This window comes from Amblyraja radiata, chromosome 16 (genome assembly GCF_010909765.2).
Source record: "Amblyraja radiata isolate CabotCenter1 chromosome 16, sAmbRad1.1.pri, whole genome shotgun sequence".
Classification (NCBI taxonomy): Eukaryota; Metazoa; Chordata; class Chondrichthyes; order Rajiformes; family Rajidae; genus Amblyraja; species Amblyraja radiata.
The window spans coordinates 16,782,910-16,805,570 of record NC_045971.1 but is presented as its reverse complement, the minus strand read 5'-3'; the positions used below and the strand labels follow the sequence as shown (position 1 = coordinate 16,805,570).

Below are 22,661 nucleotides of genomic sequence, written 5' to 3'. Positions count from 1 at the left end.
CAAGTTTGTCACTTTCTTCATGGGATCATGTGGAATCGGAGTGCTCCATTTAGGACTGCATTTAAGCTTCTCTCTCACCCATCTCTCTTATAAGAGAAGCCCCAGGATCTCTCTTTCCCACACTGGTCGATAGCCATGAGCTTCACAAATTCTGCTCTCAGGCAGTCCACAAGCACATCAATGAGGCTGATGAGTTGAAAGTGTTCTTGGTTTTTTTTACTATAAAACTTGCTTCAACATCTGAAGAAATGTCATCCTATTATATAACTCTCATTCCTGTTTGCTACAAGATCCCCTTCATTCCATTTTCAGGAGTGGTTGTAAACTATCAGAATATAATGAGTTTATAAATGACTGACAATGAACCTGTGAAACAAGGTTCATTGATGTTACTTCCTGCATGTCTTTCCCTTTTGCCTTCTCTTCATTCCTGCTGTTCCTCCCCAATTTTTTATTTAACTCACCAACATTGACAAATCATCCAATCTGACTCAATGCAGCACAGATAGAGGAACAAACGGTTTATTTCAAAATAACTTTAAAATAACGAAACCAGAAGTGCAATATAACAAAGCCCTTAAGCAGGTAGAAGGAGTTTACAGGAAGAAAAAAAAGTACTTGAAACAAAATTCCAATATTATTTTAATCATTTTGAATTATTCAGAATTGCTGATTCATTTCTGTGAACTATAACAAACTGACATACTTTCTATTGAGCTCTAATTATTACATATTTCTAACTCTTTGTCATCATGTCAAAAAGCTTTCATTGAAATAAAAGGCAAAGCTTCACTGACGGCACCTTCCCAAGCCTGTACTACTGTCACCCAGAAAGACATCACCACCTGCGAGCTAAACCCGTGGGCACCCTCCACCCTGACCTGGAAATTTATCTCAATTCCTCTTCGTCGCTGGGTCAAAATTCTGAAACTCCGTCGCCAACAGCAACGGGTCAGGACTTTTACTCACAAGGACTGCAAAAATTCAGAAGGGAACTCACCAGCAACTTCACAAGGGCAATGAATGCTGGCCTCGTCAGCTATATCTATATTCCAAGGCCGAATAAACAAATCTCCCCAACCAAAAGAGATTAAAGTCTGACCTACTAAAAGGTACAAACAAACGCAAAATATTTTTACTATAAATTTAACTGACAGCAGGATAAGGAAAAGATCAACTCAGTAATTATCTCAGTACTGATTTTAAATGAAAACAAAGATTAAAGTTCATTGATTCTAAAAGATGGAGCGGCAACTCTGATATTAGAAACAGCTATCAGTGTGCCTCGTCATAAAATAACTGAGAATTGAAATTGATTTCTGAGGACAATAGTCAGAAGAAGGATCTCAATCTGAAATGTCATCTTTTCTCCAGAGATGCTGCCTGACCCACTGAGTTACTCCAGCTTTTTGTGTCTATCTTCGACAATAGTCATAATCTATTTTGATATTTGTAGTATTCTAGCGACCTGAAAAATTCTAGCTCTATTGAATTTGAGTAGGAACTGGACCCAAGATGGAAACTGAAAATCCTAGCACTATTAATTTTAACTTTACACTTAGTATTTTCATGAGGTTTGTGTTCCCTTGCCAGAGGTGTTGATATTTCACATTCATAGAATGTTTGCCCTTTATTCTGACTAATGAACTCTTTAATGTGGCAACAGCAAATAGAGTTCCCAGTATTGACAGCGGGGTTCCCCACTGTCTATTGCTTTAAGACAACGGCAGAAAATAAGAACAGTGCATTCAGAAGAAAGATCTGAGGACTAATGGAGAAATTGGCAAACTAATCTCTGAACATGCATTTTGGAGTTAAACCAAGAGAGTCCTCTCCCCACATGTTATCAATTTAATTTGAATTGTAAGCCAACAGAATCATAATTAAAAGGAAGTAAATAACATTATTGTGGATATGCAATATGCTGTAGACCCTTTTCTAACCACTTAACTCTGAGTCTGTACCGGCTGGCTATGTGCAAACCTTCTGCCTTTTGAGTCTTTCTTTCTCTGCAACACAGAGTAACAGTACAAACAATTGGTAATGTTATATTCAGTACTCGAAGCAATAATTGCTTTAAGCCGAGATGAAGAATTAGAAGGAGACTGCAGTTGCAGGCAGCCAGGCTGTGCGTTACAATCAAGTCAACAGTGTAACAGTGATAGCTGGAGATCTGAAGTTCAACATACTTTCCTTCAGGGACTTGAATTCATTTTCATTAATAATGCTTTTGATTTTCGTACGAGTCTCCAGCAGCTGCCTAGACCAGCATGGATGGCATCAGAAGAACTTGACCCCTTTACTGTCAGCAAGGGTGATAATCTCTGCCTTTCGCTCAGACTGTAGAGTCTGCAGTGCCCGCAGTAGAAGCCATTCTTCCAAACCATGGAACTCTAGCAAGGACAGAACACAGTCACTGCTTTTAAAACACCATTGTTTTGCAAATAATACAATCCTATGGGAATTTACCAGCTGTTCTGAGCATACACCGGGGAAGACAATGCAACAGGAATTCCATGGAAAGTGCATCAAATCTTCAATATTTGATGGAAAACGGTGTGAGACTTTTCCTCATCGTACTGCCCACTGTGTCCCACTTCAGAGCATACATAGAATAACTAACCAATCTCAGTCACTAAATGAGCTGTTGTGTTTATTCTTTATCTCCATCAGATTCTATTCATCACCATGATCTTAAAACTATCGTACATTTTGCTTCACAAAACCTGATTCTATTTTGCAGTACAATAGACTCAAACATTACCTTTCATGAATAGAGAAGGCTGAAAGCATGCTGGTGGATTGATTTTGAGATGTACTGGTGAAAGTTCACTCAACTTGATGATTTGATAAGTAAGTGGAAGAGTTGGGTAAGGCACAAAAAGCTTCTTCACACAATGGGTTAACAGTATGGGCAAAGATCAGCTACGTTATGCAATCCAACGTCATTTACAAAACACAATAGAGAATTGTGTGGAGGAAGATTGTAAAAAAGATACAAGGTTAGGGAGACAAATGTAGAACTAGTCAACTCCAGTCAATGTTGGCACAGATATAATGGGCCAAAGTCTCATCTTGCGCTGCATATTCTAGGTGGCACTAAATTAGGTACTGATTGAGGAATGGCTAGAAGCAATCCTTTGATTTTATTGTAGCAGGGGTTAAGAGTTAAGGCATGGGTTAAGAGTTGAACATAATAGTATGTATGTGTGTGTGTATAATGTGTGTGCATGTATATAGTGTGAGTGAGTGTGCGAGTAAAATCTGAATTCCATATTCAGAAGGAGCTCGTTCTTTGACCAGCATAACAGGAAGTTAGATGTTTACAAGATTTTCTTATCTTTACTTCATTGAAGTGAACCAGCCACATATAACTAATACCTTGTTATCACTGTAAAAACATTCCCAGTAAAATAATAAAGTTTAACACTGGAACTCTACATGAAAGTACAAGTGTATAAACAGAGATTAAAAATAAGAATAAACAAATGAACATGATGACAATAAGTCTCTTGTTTCTATTGCCAAATTTATAGGAGGTAGTTACAAATCCACCTTACCTTCACCTTCAGTGTCATCACCATTGGAGAGTTCATAAAATGTAAATACTGAGTTTGTCAAACCATTCTTTGAAACCTGCAAGATATCAATCAGACACTGACGCACAATGTAGGAAACTTCAAAATGAATGGTGCAATCCATCAATTTAGTCACAGCAAATTAAGATAATTAATTCTAACTTTAGAACCACATTACTGTTGGACTTTCATGAAATATCAGTAAATGAAACACTGATGAAGTCAGCACCTTAACAAAATGTATTAATACTCATTATCATCCAGTTATCAATGAGTATATGTTTGGTAAAGCAGCCCAAACATTCAGGCACATCATTAGGGTCAGGTGACATCAGTGACTAGTGAAAAACAAATATCCTAATTCGAGGAAATGGATGGATCATGTTTGACACAAAGATTGTGGGCCAAAGGGCTTGTTTCCATGCTGTACTGTACTGTTCTGTTATATTGTACATATGTTCTATATGAAAAGTTCTTCTGATTGCTGATTGTGAAATTATGCCATGCACCCCCTGCTTCCTTTAACAGAACCAGTGGTATTTCATTGAATTTTGGAACATCTACACGAGGTCAAACATCTTCTACTTCTTCCATTATCATAGGACAATGGTTCACTTCAATGAAGTAATGCTGGAAGTGATTAAAAGTCTAAGTGATATTAGATATTTTGGACAGGAAACTGTATAAATGCCATGATTATAACAGCTAAATCCTAACGCCCACCTATGAATCAAGATATATTGCTCATTTAATTGAATTATTAAAAAATGCAAAATACAATTGCTTTCAACTATACAAATATTTGTTGTGTCAAAGTTTTGGTAAGTATTAAAATTTTGAAGCAATTTTAGCAGAAAATGAATTGCTGGAAGAACTCAGTGGGTCAGGCAGCATCTGCAGAGGAAAATGGACAGACGGCGTTTTGGTTTCAAGTTCAAGTTCAAGTGAGTTTATTGTCATGTGTCCCTGTATAGGACAATGAAATTATTGCTTTGCTTCAGCACACAGAACATAGTAGGCATATTGCTACAAAACAGATAAATGTGTCCATATACCATAATATAAATATATACACACATGAATAAATAAACTGATAAAGTGCAAATAACAGAAAATGGGTTATTAATAATCAGAGTTTTGTCCGAGCCAGGTTTAATAGCCTGATGGCTGTGGGGAAGTAGCTATTCCTGAACCTGGTTGTTGCAGTCTTCAGGCTCCTGTACCTTCTACCTGAAGGTAGCAGGGAGATGAGTGTGTGGCCAGTATGGTGTGGGTCTTTGATGATACTGCCAGCCTTTTTGAGGCAGCGACTGCGATAAATCCCCTCGATGGAAGGAAGGTCAGAGGCGATGATGGACTGGGCAGTGTTTACTACTTTTTGTAGTCTTTTCCTCTCCAGGGCGCTCAAATTGCCGAACCAAGCCACGATGCAACCGGTCAGCATGCTCTCTACTGTGCACCTGTAGAAGTTAGAGAGATTCTTCCTCGACAAATCGACTCTCCGTAATCTTCGCAGGAAGTAGAGGCGCTGATGAGCTTTCTTGATAATTGCATTAGTGTTCTCGGACCAGGAAAGATCTTCAGAGATGTGCACGCCCAGGAATTTGAAGCTCTTGACCCTTTCAAACATCGACCCGTTGATATAAATGGGGCTGTGAGTCCCCCTCCTACTCCTTCCAAAGTCCACAATCAGTTCCTTGGTTTTGCTGGTGTTGAGGGCCAGGTTATTGTACTGGCACCATATGGACAGTTGCTCGATCTCTCTTCTATACTCTGACTCATCCCCATCAGTGATACGCCCCACAACAGCGGTGTCGTCAGCGAACTTGATGATGGAGTTCGCACTGTGACTGGCTACGCAGTCATGAGTATAGAGTGAGTACAGCAGGGGGCTGAGCGCGCAGCCTTCAGGTGCTCCCGTGCTGATTGTTATCGAAGAAGGCTCCCAAACTGAAAAGCCGTCTGACCATTTCCTTCCACAAATGCTGCCTCATCCGCTAAGTTCCTCCAGTAGCTTTTTTTTTTGCACGACTTAAAAAAAAACATTGGTCCCTCATCAAATTTTGCAATGTGTTTTTATAAACAAGAATGCACTGGATTCAGATATCAATTGGATATAGAATAAATCTCTGTCTCACTGCACCACAATAGTAACTCAATTGAACATCATCCATCTTTGTAACCACTTTACGATGTGTGCAGTAAGAGGCAATTTGACTACAGTTCAGTGACAATTTGACTACAGTACAGGTGATCTAATTACAGTTGGGCTCTTATGTCCTAAAGCATGGATTCTTTAATTGCATCATTCCCGCTTATCCAACTGAAAGATGAAGAAATAAGCCGCTTCCAAGATCTTTGAAATGTATACAAACCACAATTTGTTATATACCAATTGCTTTTTAAGGTACAAAATTTGTATTACTATTCTTTTGTTCCTCGTTTGTTTTCCAACATAGTCTCAAGAACAAAAATGAAAATCTGTTGAGCTTGGCTTTATTCTTAAAGATTGCTGCTGAGAAATATCTACCCTAACCAGGCTGCCAAAATAAATGCTGCAAATAAAAAAGGTCAATGTGATGAATTAATTTTAAAACCCTCCAGATATTTGCCAAGATTTTTACTGCACTGACTGGAAATTGTTACAAGGACATTTGTGGAAAGTAGATAGCAAAGGTCCTTCTTACCCACTGATACACCAGTTTCCCCCATTCTTCTGGTCTCCTCCACATTATGAGACAGCGAGTTTTATTTTTATCAATCCACTCTAAGTTTCCTAAAAGCCAAAACAAATGGAGATAAATTCCTTAAACGTTAACCCACATATTCCCTAATTATAAATTCAGTATCTCAGCAGGAAAAACACAAGTATGTACAAAAAGTGTCCTGATTTTCATCCATCTATCACTCATCATTTGGAAGTTTGAGCATTCAGCATCAGACTATTTCATCATGAAGGCTTACTTAACCAAAACAACCCAAGGGGAATCAGAAAATTAAAAAAAACTGCTGCCGTTGGATATCTGCAAGAGAAATAGAAAATGCTGGAAAAAAAACTCAGGTCAGGGAGATTCTGCCCCAGGGCACTGAGATTGTGATATCTTATTTCCATCTTTACTGAGATCAGCTGTCATAATACAAGCCTTACTTGTATGATCCAGTAACACATGTGATCGGTATACATCCTAAACCAGCAAGGCCAGTGGGCAGCTACGTAGGAGATTTATACATAAAGATTGCAACATAATGCAAAAAGAAACATTTAATCTTGTTCTCTTAAAACATTTTGTGGAAAATATCATGAAAACTGAGACGTTGTCTACTAACCTTTCTTCCGGAGTTCTTCTAATACAACTTGAATAGCTTCAACGGGAAACTTTCCTTTCAATCGAAGTTAGGGAAAATGCTTTGCTTTGAAATTCTTCTTGACTATACCCCATCTACGAAGGCATTTGTTAAACAACGAAGTACTTTTGAAGTCTTAGAATATGGAAAGTATGGCAACCAGCCAACTTGCACACGAGAAATGTAGAAGGGAACAATGACCAGATGTACTGAATAAAGGATGAACGTGGGCTACTTCACCAGGGTCAATATGGAACTCTTCCTTAAAAGATTCAATGGGACCTTTTACATCCTATGCACAACAAATCAAGGCCCTCATTTCCATAGGCCTTTTAGGACAGCATCTCCAGAGTGTAGCAGTACCACAACACAGAGTTAATATAGATTTTTGTGCTTGAGCCATTAGAAGGGAATTTGGATGGGCATAGGCCGGGGGGGGGGGGGGGTGATTCTCAGATGGGTGGACAAGGCCAGAGATGAAAAGAAGATAAAAGGTTGTGATGCAAGGCGAGAAGTGGAATGCGAGGCCAAAGCAAGGGATAAAGATGGAACGGGACAGAAAGGGGGTGAGACGGGTGGACTAGTGGGAGATATGAGTGCATATCTGGTTTGGGTACAGAGAAGAAGGGTAAAATGTGAGGGTAGGGGTTGTATTGTAATCTAAATTGGAGAATTCAATCTCATATTGTTGGGTTTGCTTCCCAAGAAGAATATGAGGCACCGTTTCTGCAGTTTGCATTTGGCCACTCTGGCAATGGAGGAGGTCCAAGAAATAAAGATCAATCTGGGAATGGGAAGAATTAAACAGGCTAGCAACCGGGAGATCCAGCAGGCCTAGGAGGACCAAATGCAAATGTTTGGTGAAACAATCGTCTAATCCACGACTGGTTTTGCTGAGTTACTCCAGCGCTGTGTCTTTTTTTGTAAACCAGCATCTGCAATTTCTCGTGTCTACGGATGATGCATAGTTTTTTTCAGAAAGATGTCACAATGTGGTGACCTAGTAGGTTTCTGTAATATCATAAAATTCCAAACATTTAATGTTGATTGCAGGTGAAATGCAACAAAGCACTAGTTATAAATCAGATTAACAAACTCAGACATAAGGATACTTTGAATCTTCTTGTTGTTGAACAGTGGGCTTTCCTGGGACTCCAATACATCGATGGTGTAAAGCTTGTGATAGCGTAGATAGGAAAGCACCAGTGAACACCATGCTGCCAGCTGCCTGCGCTGTGTGCTTACATTTGGCTGTAGTCTGGCAATAAAGAAAAAAGTACAAAATATTTTAGTTTAGTTTATTGTCACGTGTATCAAGATACAGAGAAAAGCTTTTGTTGCGTGCTAACCAGTCAGCGGAAAGACTATTCACGATTACAATCAAGCCATCCGCAGGAAGGCAAGCTCCGTCCTGGGGACAGAGTTGGATTCTTGAGAGGTGGTCTTGGAGGGGAGGATTCTCCTCAAACTGTGGAGCATCCTGGACAATACAGCTCACCCCCTCCATGACACACTGGACAACCTGAGGAGTGCCTTCAACAACAGACTGGTGCCACCATATGCAGAACAGAACCTTCTTCCCTGTGGCTATCAAACTTTACAACTCCTCCCCCTTCTGTTGTGGGGTAGACTGAGACTGTGACTGACCCTCCCCCCACCTCCTCAATCTTTGCACATCCCCAAAGCCTCACCACTCGTCATTTTATTTTCACGTTTCATGTACTTTGTGTTTTTTTAATGACTTGCCAAATTAATTTCCCTCCTGGGATAAATAGTTCTATCGTATTATATCGTGTAAAGATACACGATACAGGGAATAACGTCTAGTATGGGTAACGTTTAGTTTTGTATGAACATGTTTTTGGTTGATCCGTCATTTGAAATCCAGGCATTTTATTTGGCTTCTTAACGATATATGTATCATAAAACCAATACACTTGCTTGAAGTACTCTGACACTTTGACAATGTGATAAAATAATTGGAAATTCTCATGCGAGTTGACTTCTCAATGGAAGAATTAATCAATATCGGTGTGATTGCAATGCTGAAACATGCATAAGTGGGTACGTTTCAGGTTAATCCTTATCCCTTAAATTTAACCCAGGTTTATGTTGAGACCGATAGTTATCAGATTAATAATCTTTACAGACCAACGCACTGCTTATTAAATGAATGCTAGTTAGCTCATCAGAATTTCCATAGCTTCAATAAAACTAGTTATGAGTTTATTAGGCATGTTGTACCTATAGATGCTTATTTTGAAAGGCCAGAATGATGTTAGTGATATACATGCATTTAACAAACAAATGTATTGGATGAATGCACAGGGTCAAATACATAAACAAGCTAATGTTTGCACAAACTCTTCATCACAGGTTCTCAGTAGTAAAATAGTGTTAGAAAGAGATCCTGTCTGACCTACATAGCAAAATGTATTGATGACAGCAGTGTGGTTAATGTAACCTAAATGGGCAAAGAATGCAAGAGAAGGGAGGTTATGGTACACTTTATAAAACACTGGGTAGGCCATGGCTCTGGTTGCCACACTTTAGGAAGTTCACGACTGCATTGAGTGGATGAAGAGGCGAATCACTAGGACTTTGCACACAGCACGTCAGTAGCAAGAAAAGGCTGGATGGGCAGGATTTGTTTTGCTTGAAACGGAGAAGGCTAAGAGGAGACATGATATAATAGATGCCATTATGAGGGGCTTAGAGAGCCTAGACAGTTGAAAACTTTTTAAATTTTAACAACGGAAGTATCTAAAATGAAAGGATAGAGGTTTTAGATGATGGTGCAAGGTTTAGAGGGAACTTGAAAAAATGTTTCCATCCATAGGATTGTTGAAGTTTGCCTGAAAGGATGTTGTAAGCGGGTACTCTCACAACATTTAAGTAGACAAGTATTTGAACATCAAGGCATAGAAGACTCAGACCAAATGCAGATTGATCGTTGGCATGAACTCAGCAGGCCGAATGGCCTATTTCTGTACTTTATGAAAATCTTTTTATTGCTCCTCTGTTATTTTCCACACAGTAGCCCTTACTATGATTTGCACACAGAATCTTTGATTCATTGCTTTCTGGATATTGATTACAAGAGGACCTACTCTGCAATCACATTCCTGCACACCTCTTCATGCACAGCTGTCTGTCTGACAACTGAAATGTTATTCTCAATTCATCCCAGTGTTAGCTTCATGGTCCTCTGTCCTTGTGCATGCAGTGTGTAATTAAATCCAATTTTCCTGCATAAGCCTTTACATCAGAATCAGTTGTTTGAATCCCAGTACCTTTTCTACCTCATCGAATGATCTTGCCTCAGAGAATTGACTCAATGGAAAAAGACCGAACAACTCTTAATGGTATTTTTTGTTAGGACATAGTAGGTAAAATGTAATTACAACTTTATGGATGAATTGATGCAATCGTTTCTGCAAGACCCTGCCTCTGTCAACAGTCTGGATCATTGTGAAGGGGTGTCAACACCATAGATCTGTTCCTTGCTGCAAGCATGCCGATAAACACACAGAAACATACAGTGTGGAAACAGGCCCTACAGCCCAACTTGCCCATGCCGACCAAGATGCCCCATCTACACTAGTCCCACATTTGGCCCATATTCCTCTAAATCTTTTGTATCCTTGTATCTGTCCAAATGTCTTTTAAATGTCATTATAGTACCAGCCTCAACTACCCCCTCTGGCAGCTCGTTCCATATACCCACTCACTTGCCTCTCACGTTCCTATTAAATCTATCCTCTCTCACCTTAAACCTATGTCCTCTAATTCTTGATTCCACTATTCTGGGTCAAAAACTCTGTGCATCTACCTTATCTATTTCCTTCATGATCTATATGATCACCCCTTATCCTTCTGCACTCCAAGCCGTAAAGTCCTAGCCTGCTCAACTGCTCCCTATAGCTCAGACCCTCAAGTCCTGGCAACATACTCAGAAATCTTCTCGGCACCCTCTCCAGCTTAACAACATCCATCCTAGAGCAGGGTGACCCCGGAGGTACATTAATCTCACCATTTAGGTTGTCACCGAGAGACTGTCTACAAGTAAATTCACAAAAAGATTATTTAAAAGATATTATTGCAAAACCTCTCAGTAACTGAAAAAGTTCTTGGCTCGCCATTACATTGACTCGAATGCTGCATCAGCTTTAATGAATCGGAAAATGTTTGGTGACGTTTTCTGCTAATTTTTTACAGTATTGGTGAAATTCTGTGCAATATCTAGACAGGGGATGTATTTTTTGTTGTAATTGAGCTATATTTAGTAGCCCTACCCTAAGCAGCCGTCATTACTGATGACAGCAAATGGCAAAATTAACATCCATTGACGTTTGTGGTTAACCTTTGGATTTTTGTTTCTTTTTGTCTTTTTGGTTAAGCCATAAAAGTTTTGTTTCCCAATAACTGAGAGACAAACAGCAGGTGGGACTTTGTTATTCACATTCCTCCCCACAGCTCCCCTCTTGTCCCGTTCGAAGAGACTTGCCAAGTGTGGTTAACCAAACACGAGCTGCCTGATACAATGCATTATTGATGGATGTCTGCAGAGTTCTCTGTACGTCTTTCATTTTGCCTCATTTCTTATTTAAAAGAGGAGGAAAATACAAAGGGAAAGCACAGACCAGTGAAAAGGTTTCTATCACTATACCCTGCGGCCTTTGCAATTTCATTTTTTTCTGCAGGACAGTTCTAAGTGAGAGGCTAAACTACCAATGGCAGGTCATTTGGCTGCATAAATGCCTGATTCTGTGCTCATAGTCTTATAAGCAGTTTGGATATTAGATGGAAAGAACGGATTTTCACCTCTTTAACCAACCAATCCTAAGGCCATCAAAAGCCACACTACAGCTGCTTTGGCTGAATTTAGCCAATTCCTACTAAGAATCATGCACTCTTTATGAGGCTCAATCGTTTATTGTGTTGAATGACTGTTTGGGAAAGATGATGCGAGGCTTTGTGGAGTCAGGAGGCGAGTCAATATCCCATTGACATTGTCAACCCCATGTCCTGGAAATATCCGGTATTTGTCCAAATTTTTCCGAGTTGCTTCTTTAAAGATACCTTAGGATACTGTCCTACAAGCAAATACTCTAAAGAAACACAACAGCCTCCTAGTTGCTGGTAGGGTGCATCACGGGGTTGGTGACAAGTACAACTATATGTGCTCTCGCATCCTCCGATTGCCCCTTGCATTGTCTCCAGCTTATAATTACCCTTTCCCTCAAAAAAAACCCATTAAGACTTCTTTTAAAAACACTACATTGGCCTCGCCCATACCTTCAGCTGTGTCAACTCTAAGTTCTGAATTCTCTTACCAAATCCTTTTGTCTCACTCTCTTTCCTCTTCTGAGACACATCTCAAAACGTCACATTGACCACGATTTTATTCATTTGCACCTTGGGAAACAATAGTAGTAGTAGTTATAGGCCCCCCTCGGTCATGACTGACCATGGGTGATGCATCCTGGTCGGATGCAAGCCTGGGCGATGTCATATGGAGGACAGGCTGTTGCCCATGCAGCACGTCCCCCCCCTCTCCATGTCGCTGATCGATCCAAAGAAACAGCAGGACTCTTACAGTTTGGCACCAGCGCCGTCGCAGGAGCTGCCAGAGCGAGGTTGTGGACAACGACGAACTGCCTTAGGTAGGTATGTTGCAAAGCCTACCTGAAGCGTCGTTGAAAATCTGCCGTTGTGGGTGTGCGCGATTTTGGCGCCGTTTAGAGGGGGCGGGTTTAAAACGCGATTTTCTCTAAGCTGTTCCAATCGAAAATGTTCAGCCTAGTTAATTATTAACGAAAAATCGCTGGAAGACCCCGTCGCAAAAGCTATTATTAGTTTTAAAGGCCTTGAATAATAGTTATAGTAGTTTAAAAATCAATCTTTAAACCCGCGACAGCCAGCAACCGCAGGGTCCCATAAAGCAAACCACAGAAGTTAGGTTGTATATTTTTACATTAAAAAGGGCTTTTAAAGAACCCTTTATACAAAGTTTAATATTGCGAGTAGCTCAATTTGGCCCCATTATATCCCGCAGTATTTTTCTCGGCATTTGGGGCACAAATCTACCGCAATGTGAACGTTCTAAACCAGCGCGTTCCACAGGGACCCACTGGAAAGCTGATTTAAAATGGACTTTAATTTGCAGCAATTGAACACTAAATTCCTTCCATTTGGCCTATAAATTAATGTAAATGAGATTTAAAAATCATGTTTTATTGTGAATTATTTGTGAATATTATTTGGACATTTAGGCTATTTAAAAATGTTAATCATTTATTAAGAAATGGATAGATGTTTAGATCTAGTAATTGAAGTCTGAAATTAGCTACAATTAGGTAGCTAACTAATTATATGCTTTAATTTCAGGTCATCCAAGTAAGATTATTTTATATTTGTTTCAGAATGCTTCAATCTATGATAACTGAAAATTTCATTCAGTTCTCTTAATTTTTAAGAAAGTTATGGGCTTTTGACTGTTCACGATCACAGCTTTTTTGTTATGTCCATAGAAAATCAATAGGGAACAAGATGCTCATTTCCCAGTATGAAAATGGCCATAACCTTTTTAATACTTGAGATATGAAAGTGAATTAGGTGTCAAATTAAACTTATTTTTATGCTTTATCTGATGGGATAAATTACAGACTTGATTTTTAAAATCTCAAAATTTTGTAACATTGCTACCTTAGGGGCTCCGACTCCGGATTTTCTTGAGGGTTACTCCTGGAACCTTTTCCATGACTGGATATGGCCACAAGGCAGTGGAGGTTTTAAATCAGAGTTTTCCCTCTCCTAGATGGACTGCCTTCTCAGGCTGACGAGCCCCATCTGCCCAAGACTCGTGGGGGTGGGAGCGTCTACCTTCCCGTGCAATTCTATAGCACCTGCCCACTGCCCAGATACAATATAAATGCTCTAAATGAACACAAACTCCTTTAACCATTGTACAATTCCTTGATCATCGTCTGCTTTGATCCGTCCTTTTCACACCTTACATGCTCTTTTACCCTTCCCTCTAGTTTCCCTCTCCCCTGACTCTCAGTCAAAATGTCACCCATTCCTTTTCTCCAGAGATGCCATTGGATCCGCTGAGTTAATCCAGCATTTTGTGTCTGTCTTCGGTATAAACCAGCATCTGCAGTTCCTTGAGGGTCTCGACCAGGGTTCTTTGCTGGCTCGAAGGGCCGAATGGCCTCCTCCTGCACCTATTTTCTATGACCCGAAACATCACCCATTCCTTCTCTCCAGAGATGCTGCCTGTCCCGCAGAGTTACTCCAGATTTTTGTGTCTAGCTGCAGTTCCTTCCTGCACAAGCTCCTCCATGGCAAAACTTGAGAAGGTGACAGCAGGATCAATCATTATTTGCTCTCCGGCTTCAAGAAATGTTATTGACGGGCAACTATACTTACACCCAGCAATCAGTTTCAGGCTTGAATTCATATAGTAAATTTCACAACCTTAGCACGATGGCAACAGCCCCACACACCCAGTAAGTTTTCAACTGTAATCACTTGCCATGCAAGAAGCAGGGCCTGCAGTTTTGACATTTTCCAAAAGTCAATAGATCATGATTTGATAATTTTTATTACCCAATTGATTGATGTATAAATACTAACCAGGAAACTACCTATAACTACACGTGAGAGAGTGGGTTTGGGGTGTCAGCTCAGACTTTTGGGCTTAAGGTCTTGAGTTGTCCTGGAATCCACAAACCTCAGACTCAAAGGCGAGAGTTAAGAAAAACCACAGAAGGTAATGAGGTTTTATTTCAGTGAGAAGTACAACAAAGAACAATGTGATAAGTAAGGAACAGCTTAAAGGCAATTCTAGAATGAAGGATAGTCAATGAGATGTCATTGTTTTGGCTTCATGTTCGCTTATCTGGTGTAATATGGAGAAAGGGAAAGTGCATACAGTCCAGGATAGTGAATGGCAAGCCCAGGGCAGAAATACTGCTTCCTTTACACAGAATGTGATCACCTGGTGCAAATAATGGATTGCCAGCAAGTGAAGCTGGTGACCCAAATACTCAACTCAATGCTAGATACATCTGCAAGGGTACAACCAAATAGTCAGAAGGACATTCCTTATTTGCACCAGTTTGGTATGCTACGTTGTAGAGTTAGAGTTGGCAGCAAGTTTTACCGCTGTTGCAATACAGCGTTCTAAGATAGGCCACTGGAAATTTAGAAGATGTTTCATAACTCAGTGAGAATGCAAACTTAATACCACTGGAATCAGATAATATTGACATATTAAGATGATGTAGGATAAGCATATTGGAGAAAAGGAGAAAGAGTTATGCAAGGAAAAAATTAAGGATCATAAATATCAGTGTGTCCACCTCTGTGCTGTACGTGCCACACTGTCCGATGTAGGATTAATGATTTCCAATACTAACGTCAGCTTCTGTTAAAGGGCTTATGTATCCTGTCTTTAACCAAGGTTATAACATCTTTACATGCTTCTGCAACTTCTGAAACACAATACAAATTGATTAATCAACATCTCCATCCATCTGCTAACCCAGCCAGAGTGATTAAAGAGTAGAGAGAAACCTGTTCAAAATACCAACACACTAATTCAGTGTGATGGTAAATCATCTGGTCCCGAGCCTGATTTATACATTGGTGGCAGATTTGAATGTAAACTTGACTCATTCCCCGTAACCTTGCACCTTCTTGCTCAATAATGTATACAACTTCGCCCCAATAATATTCAAAGACTGCAGTGGGAGTGGCGGCGCTGTGATACGGCTGCGGCTCGCCTGCAGTCTGTCTGTTTTTACTTTTTTGTGTTGTTTTTTTTGTCTAGTTTAGTCAATCTTTTGGTTATTAGGTGGTGTTATGTGTGTGGGGGGAGGGTGAAACAGGGCTTTCTGTCTCTCCCTTCGGGGGAATGCGACTTTTTTGTCGTATCCCCCTTCTGCGCTGAGGCCTAATGGCGGCCTCCAACCTGCGACCGATCTCGAGGGTCCGGAGGTAGAGCCAGCCAGGACTCACCAACGCAAGGCTGGCTGTCTTCGAGCTGTGGCGACGACCGGGTAGCGGCACGACTCGGCACTCCGGTGAGGGCGGACGGCGCGTGGCTAAGACACTCCCGGCGGGCGGCACGGCTACCGGCTGGAAGGCGCTCCCGTGGGGGCAGCCCGGTGCGGGGCTGAGACGCTGCCGTGTGGGTGGCCTGGCTACCGGCTGGAAGGCGCTCCGGTGAGGGCGGCCTGGGTCCCGGCTGGAAGGTGCTCCCGTGTGGGCGGCCCGGTGCGGGGCTGAGACGCTGCCGTGTGGGCGGCCCGGTGCGGGGCTGAGACGCTGCCGTGTGGGCAGCGCGGTGCGGGGCTGAGACGCTCTCGTGTGGGCGGCCCGGTGCGTGGCTGAGACGCTGCCGTGTGGGCGGCCCGGTGCGGGGCGGAGACGGTGCTCCGGCAGCTGAGGCGGCGGCAACCTGAATCCGGGGCTCGGCTGCGGGCCAGTGGATGACAATGTCGGGAGCTCGCAGGTCACAGGTTGATGCCTGTTTTCCGGAGCACCCGTTGCAACAGCTGCGTCCGCTGGACTGGAGGGCGGCAGCTTCGACCACCCCCGGGCCGCGGAGCTTGAACCGCGGGACTGACTTACCATCGCCCGGTGGGGTATCGCCTCGGCGCAGAGGGAGAAGAGGAGGGAAGAGACAGTAACTCTAAGACTTTTGCCTCCATCACAGTGAGGAGGTGTTTGGTGAACTCACTGTGGTGGATGTTAATTTGTGTTTATTGTGTGTTGTTATTATTACATGTATGGCTGCAGGCAACAGCATTTCGTTCAGACCAAAAGGTCTGAATGACAAATAAAGGATTCAATTCAATTCAATTAATCTACCGTCCTTTCAGGAAAAGAATGCCAAATTATCAGAAAAAAAATTGCCTGTTCTTTCCATTCTAGATTCCTGTACATCACTCATCCTATGACTTTTAACAGCATCCACCTGTCAAGATTCAAATAAGCCATTTTCATTCTTCTAAAGCAAATATAAGCCTGACCTGTCCAATCTATCCTCATTAGGCTGCCTGTTCATTAAGGGATTCTGATCAGTCTGCAAAACCTTCCCTGAACTGCTTACAAAATATGTATTCCCATCCTGAAAGAACAATACAGTACAAAATACTCCTTATACAATCTCACCATTGCCTATAACTGGAGCTTAATCTCCCTGCTTTTGTATTCAGTTCTTATTGCAATAATATTTTGTTAGATTTCCAACTTACTTGCTACATCTGTTTGCTAGTTTTTCTTCCCCCAAATTATTCACAAATCCCTTTGAATGGTATTCTGTGCCAGAGATGATGAATTTTGTAAAAAAAAAACCCAATGGAACAAAAGTAGAAAGAAAATCATGTTCTATCAAATTCATTTGCAGCTCCTCAGATAATAAGACAATCCAGGTCTCACCAGATCTTAAACCGTCACAATATTCAGGTATAGGTTGATTAAGTAAGAAGTAACATTGAATTCACACCAAGTCATTGCCACTGATTACTTTAAACACAGCCCAAGGCACCTCCTCTCCCTGACCCCCTTATCCTATGACTTTTAACAGCATTGCAACGAGTGAAATTCTGCCATCAGCAACCTAGGGATCTCACCTGCACCAACCATGTAAATAGTCTGTGTGACACCCTAAAACATTCTTATTATTTTATAAAAGGCACACAAAGCTGATGTAACTCAGCGGGTCAGGCAGCATCTCTGGAGAAAAAAGGTAGGTGAGGTTTCAGGTCAGAACCCATCTTCAGACTGGAAATGTCAGAAACATGGAGTAATTCTTCATTCATCTCAGTATAGCTACAAGAGTCAAGAAGCGCAACACCATACAGATCGATGTATAAACAAGGTACTATAGAAGTCTGAAGAAGGGTCCCAACCCAAGACATCACCACGTTCTCCAGAGATGCTGCCTGACCCACTGAGTTACTCCAGCACTTTGTCTCCTTCACACAGATCAACAGAACATGATTGTGTTCAAAAGGGAACTGCAGATGCTGGAATATCGAAGGTACACAAAATTGCTGGGGGAACTCAGCGGGTGCAGCAGCATCTATGGAGCGAAGGAAATTTCCTTCGCTCCATAGATGCTGCTGCACCCGCTGAGTTCCCCCAGCAATTTTGTGTACCAACAGAACATGATTGATCGTTCTACCCGACACATTCACACTTAGAAATTAAATGACCACTACTCAGATGATACGTGGAACTGCACAACAAAAGACACAAAGTGCTGGAGTAACTCAGTGGATCAAGCAGCATCTCTGGAGAACATGGAAAAGTGATGTTTCGGGTCGGGTCCATCAGAAGAGATGCTTCCTGACCCGCAGAGTTACACCATCTCTCTGTGTCTTGTTTTTAACCAGTACCCATGTTTTCCTACTGCTATGTGATCCAATTTCTGTAAGAAATAAACTGTGAAGTCTAACATTTTGTTCCTCCGTTTGACTAATAAAGGATTTTGGGCATGTCCAGTGGCATCTACGGACCTTATTCTCTTTGTAATGGCCCTTGCTGCCTGCCTGTCAAGGTGCAGAAGCAGGCTTCCATCACACCTGTGTTTGCAGCTGCGAGTGGGATCACCCCATGCAAGGTCTACCTGGGCTTTTGGAACCCCACTCAAGCGAGATCTCGATTAAGTTATGTACTTATTAGTTTTCTTTCAGGCACCCACCCCTCAGTTAAATGATCACATGAATCACCACCTTCATCAACCCACCATTCACCCAATTTCCAACTTTCAACCCACGAATCAGACAAGATCCATCTCACTAATCAAATAACCAGACGATCACCACTTTGAAAACAGGTTCTGAACATCATCCATTCCCACCCAACTTCAGGTGGCTCTCTCTGTACCACGCCACAATCACTGACCTACCTCACTTTGGTTGGACACCTGGAAGGAATGTCCTTAACCTGTCTAAAGCCAATTCAGTAGCACCCAAAGGTTTCGATGTCTGAAGATAGACACAAAATGCTGGAGTAACTCAGCAGGACAGGCAGCATAGAGATCCTGCCTGTCCCACTGAGTTACTCCAGCATTTTGTGTCTACCTTCGGTGTATAGAAACATAGAAAATAGATGCAGGAGAAGGCCATTCGGCCCTTCGAGCCAGTACCACCATTCAACATGATCATGGCTGATCATCTAAAATCAGTACACCGTTCCAGCTTTTCCCCCATATCCCCTGATTCCCTGTGAATTGGCCTCCACTGCCTTCTGTGGCAGAGAATTCCACAGATTCACAACTCTCTGGGTTAAAAAGTTTTTCCTCATCTCAGTCCTAAATGGCCTACCCCTTATTCTTAAACTGTGACCCCTTGTTCTGGACTCCCCCCAACATCGGGAACATTTTTCCTGCTTCTACCCTGACCAATCCTCCAATTTTATATGTTTCTATAAGATCCCCTCTCATCCTAAATTCCAGCGAATACAAGCCCAGTCAACCCATTCTTTCATCATATGTCAGTCCTGCCATCCCAGGAATGAACCTGGTTAACCTACGCTGCACTTCCTCAATAGCAATAATGTCCTTCCTCAATTTAGAAGACGAAAATTGCACACAATACTCCAGGTGCGGTCTCACCAGAGCCTGGTACAACTGCAGTAGGACCTCCTTGCTCCTAAACTCAAATCCTCTCGCAATGAAGGCCAACATGCCATTGACTATTTTCACCGCCTGCTGTACCCACATGCTTACTTTCAAAGACAAACTGAAAGTAAGCAAATCCTCCTCCTCAGCACTGTTACCAATTTGGTTTGCCCAATCAATATGTAGATAAAAGTCAGCTACACACCTCCCTAATTTCCTGCTTGATGCTATCCCCAACCTCCCTACTGCTATTTGGTGGTCAGTAGGTCAGTTGGAGTACCACTCCAACAAGCGTTTTCTGCCCTTGGCTATTTCACAAGTCTACTCATACCGATTCTACAGCATCCAAGCTAATGTCTCTCCTTGCTGTTGTATTAATCTCCTCTTTAACCAACAATGCCACCCCACCCCCTCTTCCTTTCTGTCTATCCTTCCTGAATATCGAATACCCCTGCATGTTTAGCTCCCAGCTTTGGTCACCCTGGAGCCATGTCTCTGTAATTCCAACTACATATCCCTTCGCTACTAACGGCGCATTTAATTCATCCACCTTATTATGAATGCTCCTCACACTAAGGCACAAAGCTTTGAGGTTAGTTTATCTTATCTCCCTTCTATCTTTTCCTTCTGCCCTCCTTTTATGGCCTTCTGTCTCCATGCATTGGGTCCCATCGCCTTGCCCTTTTAGTTTAAAAGTGACCTTTCCTACACTCTCTTTCCCGTTAGCTGCACGGATACGCGTCCACGTTATTGACTCCACCCCCTCCACACTCTTTTTAGTTTAAACCCACACGTGTAGCACTAACCTGCCTGCCAGAATGTCGGTCCCCTTCCAATTAAGGTGCAACCCATCCCTTTTGTACACAACACCCCTGCCCCAGGGTGTAAACCAGCTTCTACAGTTCCTTCCTACTGGTTTGAATGTCTGATATGATTTAATTTCATAGGAGATCAAAATGGAAGTTTGTGGATGGATGAATACTGAATGCATCTCTGGAGGAAAGCGGGGAAGCTTGGGCTACTCATCACTGATCATGGTGGCAGTGTACGTCAAATACAAAATGCGCGTCAGCAGCTCCTGAAGGGTTTTTCCTCATCTGGAAAGACAACCGGCATGCAGAACACACAAAATACAATTGTCCCTTGAAAGCTTGCCATTTTCCAACTCAGAAATAAATCACCATTCTTGTTGGTTTTAAATAGTGACGCAGAATCATACAGCACAGACAGGCCCTTCGTCTCAACTTGTCCGTGCCAACCAAGATGCCATATCTAAGCTAGTCCCATTCACCCATGTTTGACTCATATCCTTCTAAACCATTCTTATCCAAGAACATGTCCAAATGTCCTTCTAATGTTGTTATTGTACCTGCCTCACTACTTCCTCTGGCAGCTTGTTCGGTAGTTTTCTGTAATAGGAAATAAATCACTTTCTCCATTACAGATTGGGGATTCAGGACGTTGGGTAGGTGGGATTTGTGGTCCAGGGATCTAGGAATGCCCATGTTTCAAAGGAGGAAACCGCTGACCCCTCTCGTATGGGTTTGACGGGGGTTGAATTTTGGAGAGATAGAGGCAAGTTGGTTACAGGTGCTGAAAATGTGTGTAGGGACACAGTGATACTTAGTCCCATAATGGGGAGGGGGGTGGGACTATAGACCAAAGGGGGGGGGGGGGGGGGGGTGGGTTTAGGGGGAGAAAGAGAAAAACTGGCGAGGGAGGGGAAGGATAGAAGAGGGGTGAGGCGGAAGGGTAAGTTGCAGGAGGTTGGGGAGAGGAGAGTAGGGGGAGAGGGGGGAGTAGGGGGAGAGAGGGAGAGAGGGGGGAGTAGGAAGAGAGGGGGGAGTAGGGAGAGAGGGGGGAGTAGAGGGAGGGGGGGAGTAGGGGAAGAGGGGAGAGTAGGGAAAGAGGGGAGAGTAGGGGAAGAGGGGGGAGTAGGGAAAGAGGGGGGAGTAGGGAAAGAGGGGGGAGTAGGGAAAGAGGGGGGAGTAGGGAAAGAGGGGGGGAGTAGGGAAAGAGGGGGGGAGTAGGGAAAGAGGGGGAGTAGGGAAAGAGGGGGGAGTAGGGAAAGAGGGGAGAGTAGGGGAAGAGGGGGGAGTAGGGAAAGAGGGGGGAGTAGGGAAAGAGGGGGGAGTAGGGGAAGAGGGGGGAGTAGGGGAAGAGGGGGGAGTAGGGAAAGAGGGGAGAGTAGGGGAAGAGGGGGGAGTAGGGAGTAGGGGAGAGGAGGGGGGGAGTAGGGGGAGAGGGGGGAGTAGGGGAAGAGGGGAGAGTAGGGGAAGAGGGGGGAGTAGGGGAAGAGGGGGGAGTAGGGAAGAGGGGGGAGTAGGGGAAGAGGGGGGAGTAGGGAGTAGGGGAGAGGAGGGGGGGAGTAGGGGGAGAGGGGAAGGTAAGGGGAGAGGGGAGTAGGGGGAGGGGAGAGTAGGGAAGGAGAGAGGGTGGAGTAGGGGAGAAGGGGTAGGGGGAGAGGGGGTAGGGGTAGAGGGAGGGGGGTGAAGATGGGGAGAGTGGGAGGGGTTAGGTGGGGGTGAGAGAGAAGGGGATGGAAGAAGGGGGGAGAGGCGGAAAGATGGGAGGGGGGGGGCAGAGAGGTGTTAGAGGGAAGGGTGCGAGTTGAAGGGGAGGACGGGAGGGGGAGGGGGGGGGGCAGGGTGGAGGTGACTCTCTTCCCCCTTTGGGCCGGCCACCACTCACGTGTAGAACGGCGGGAAGTTGTACTGCCAGGGCCACTCGAAGCTCATGGCGGCGGCGGCGGCGCCCGACGGTGCTGCTGCCTTCCCCGTCCCCCCGCACCCGCGCACCTCTCACACGGTCCCACGTCCAAAAGTTCCTACCCCGCACTCACTGTCATTGCACCAGCATGTTGCAGGGAATCAACACCGGGAATGTTCCTCGCAGCTCGTTCAAACACATGGACGTTTGATCTGCTGCATTTATGCAATCATTTTTAATATTGGCGTCACTGCATTCACAATTTTGATTTATTTAAATAAATTGTATATTTTACTTCGGGAATAATATACTTGCAAGTCCACTTACAGAATTTTGTTCAGAGTATTATGTCTGACAAGATGTATAAACTAACAATATGTTTATACTGT

The 22,661-nt window shown here is 43.0% G+C and overlaps 1 protein-coding gene across 1 annotated transcript; it reads right to left on the bottom strand.

Annotated features, from left to right (window-relative positions):
• Positions 1–506: 506 nt before the first annotated feature.
• vps25 (vacuolar protein sorting 25 homolog) lies at positions 507–22,392 on the bottom strand. Its single transcript, XM_033035231.1, has 6 exons — positions 22,255–22,392; positions 8,036–8,181; positions 6,906–6,959; positions 6,266–6,354; positions 3,561–3,636; positions 507–2,393 (listed from the first exon to the last, which is right to left on the bottom strand). Exons 1-6 carry the CDS (start codon positions 22,299–22,301, stop codon positions 2,281–2,283), a joined length of 525 nt encoding a protein of 174 aa, XP_032891122.1. The 5' UTR covers positions 22,302–22,392; the 3' UTR covers positions 507–2,280.
• Between the last annotated feature and the right edge of the window lie 269 nt (positions 22,393–22,661).

Excerpts from the sequence above, each read along its gene's own strand:
- vps25 (XM_033035231.1), bottom strand. The coding sequence starts at position 22,301 with ATGAGCTTCGAGTGGCCCTGGCAGTACAACTTCCCGCCGTTCTACAC. Across the intron at positions 6,355-6,905 it reads AGAAGAACTCCGGAAGAAAG|GAAACTTAGAGTGGATTGAT; the intron begins GTTAGTAGACAA and ends TTTGGCTTTTAG. Across the intron at positions 3,637-6,265 it reads GGAAACTGGTGTATCAGTGG|GTTTCAAAGAATGGTTTGAC; the intron begins GTAAGAAGGACC and ends GATATCTTGCAG.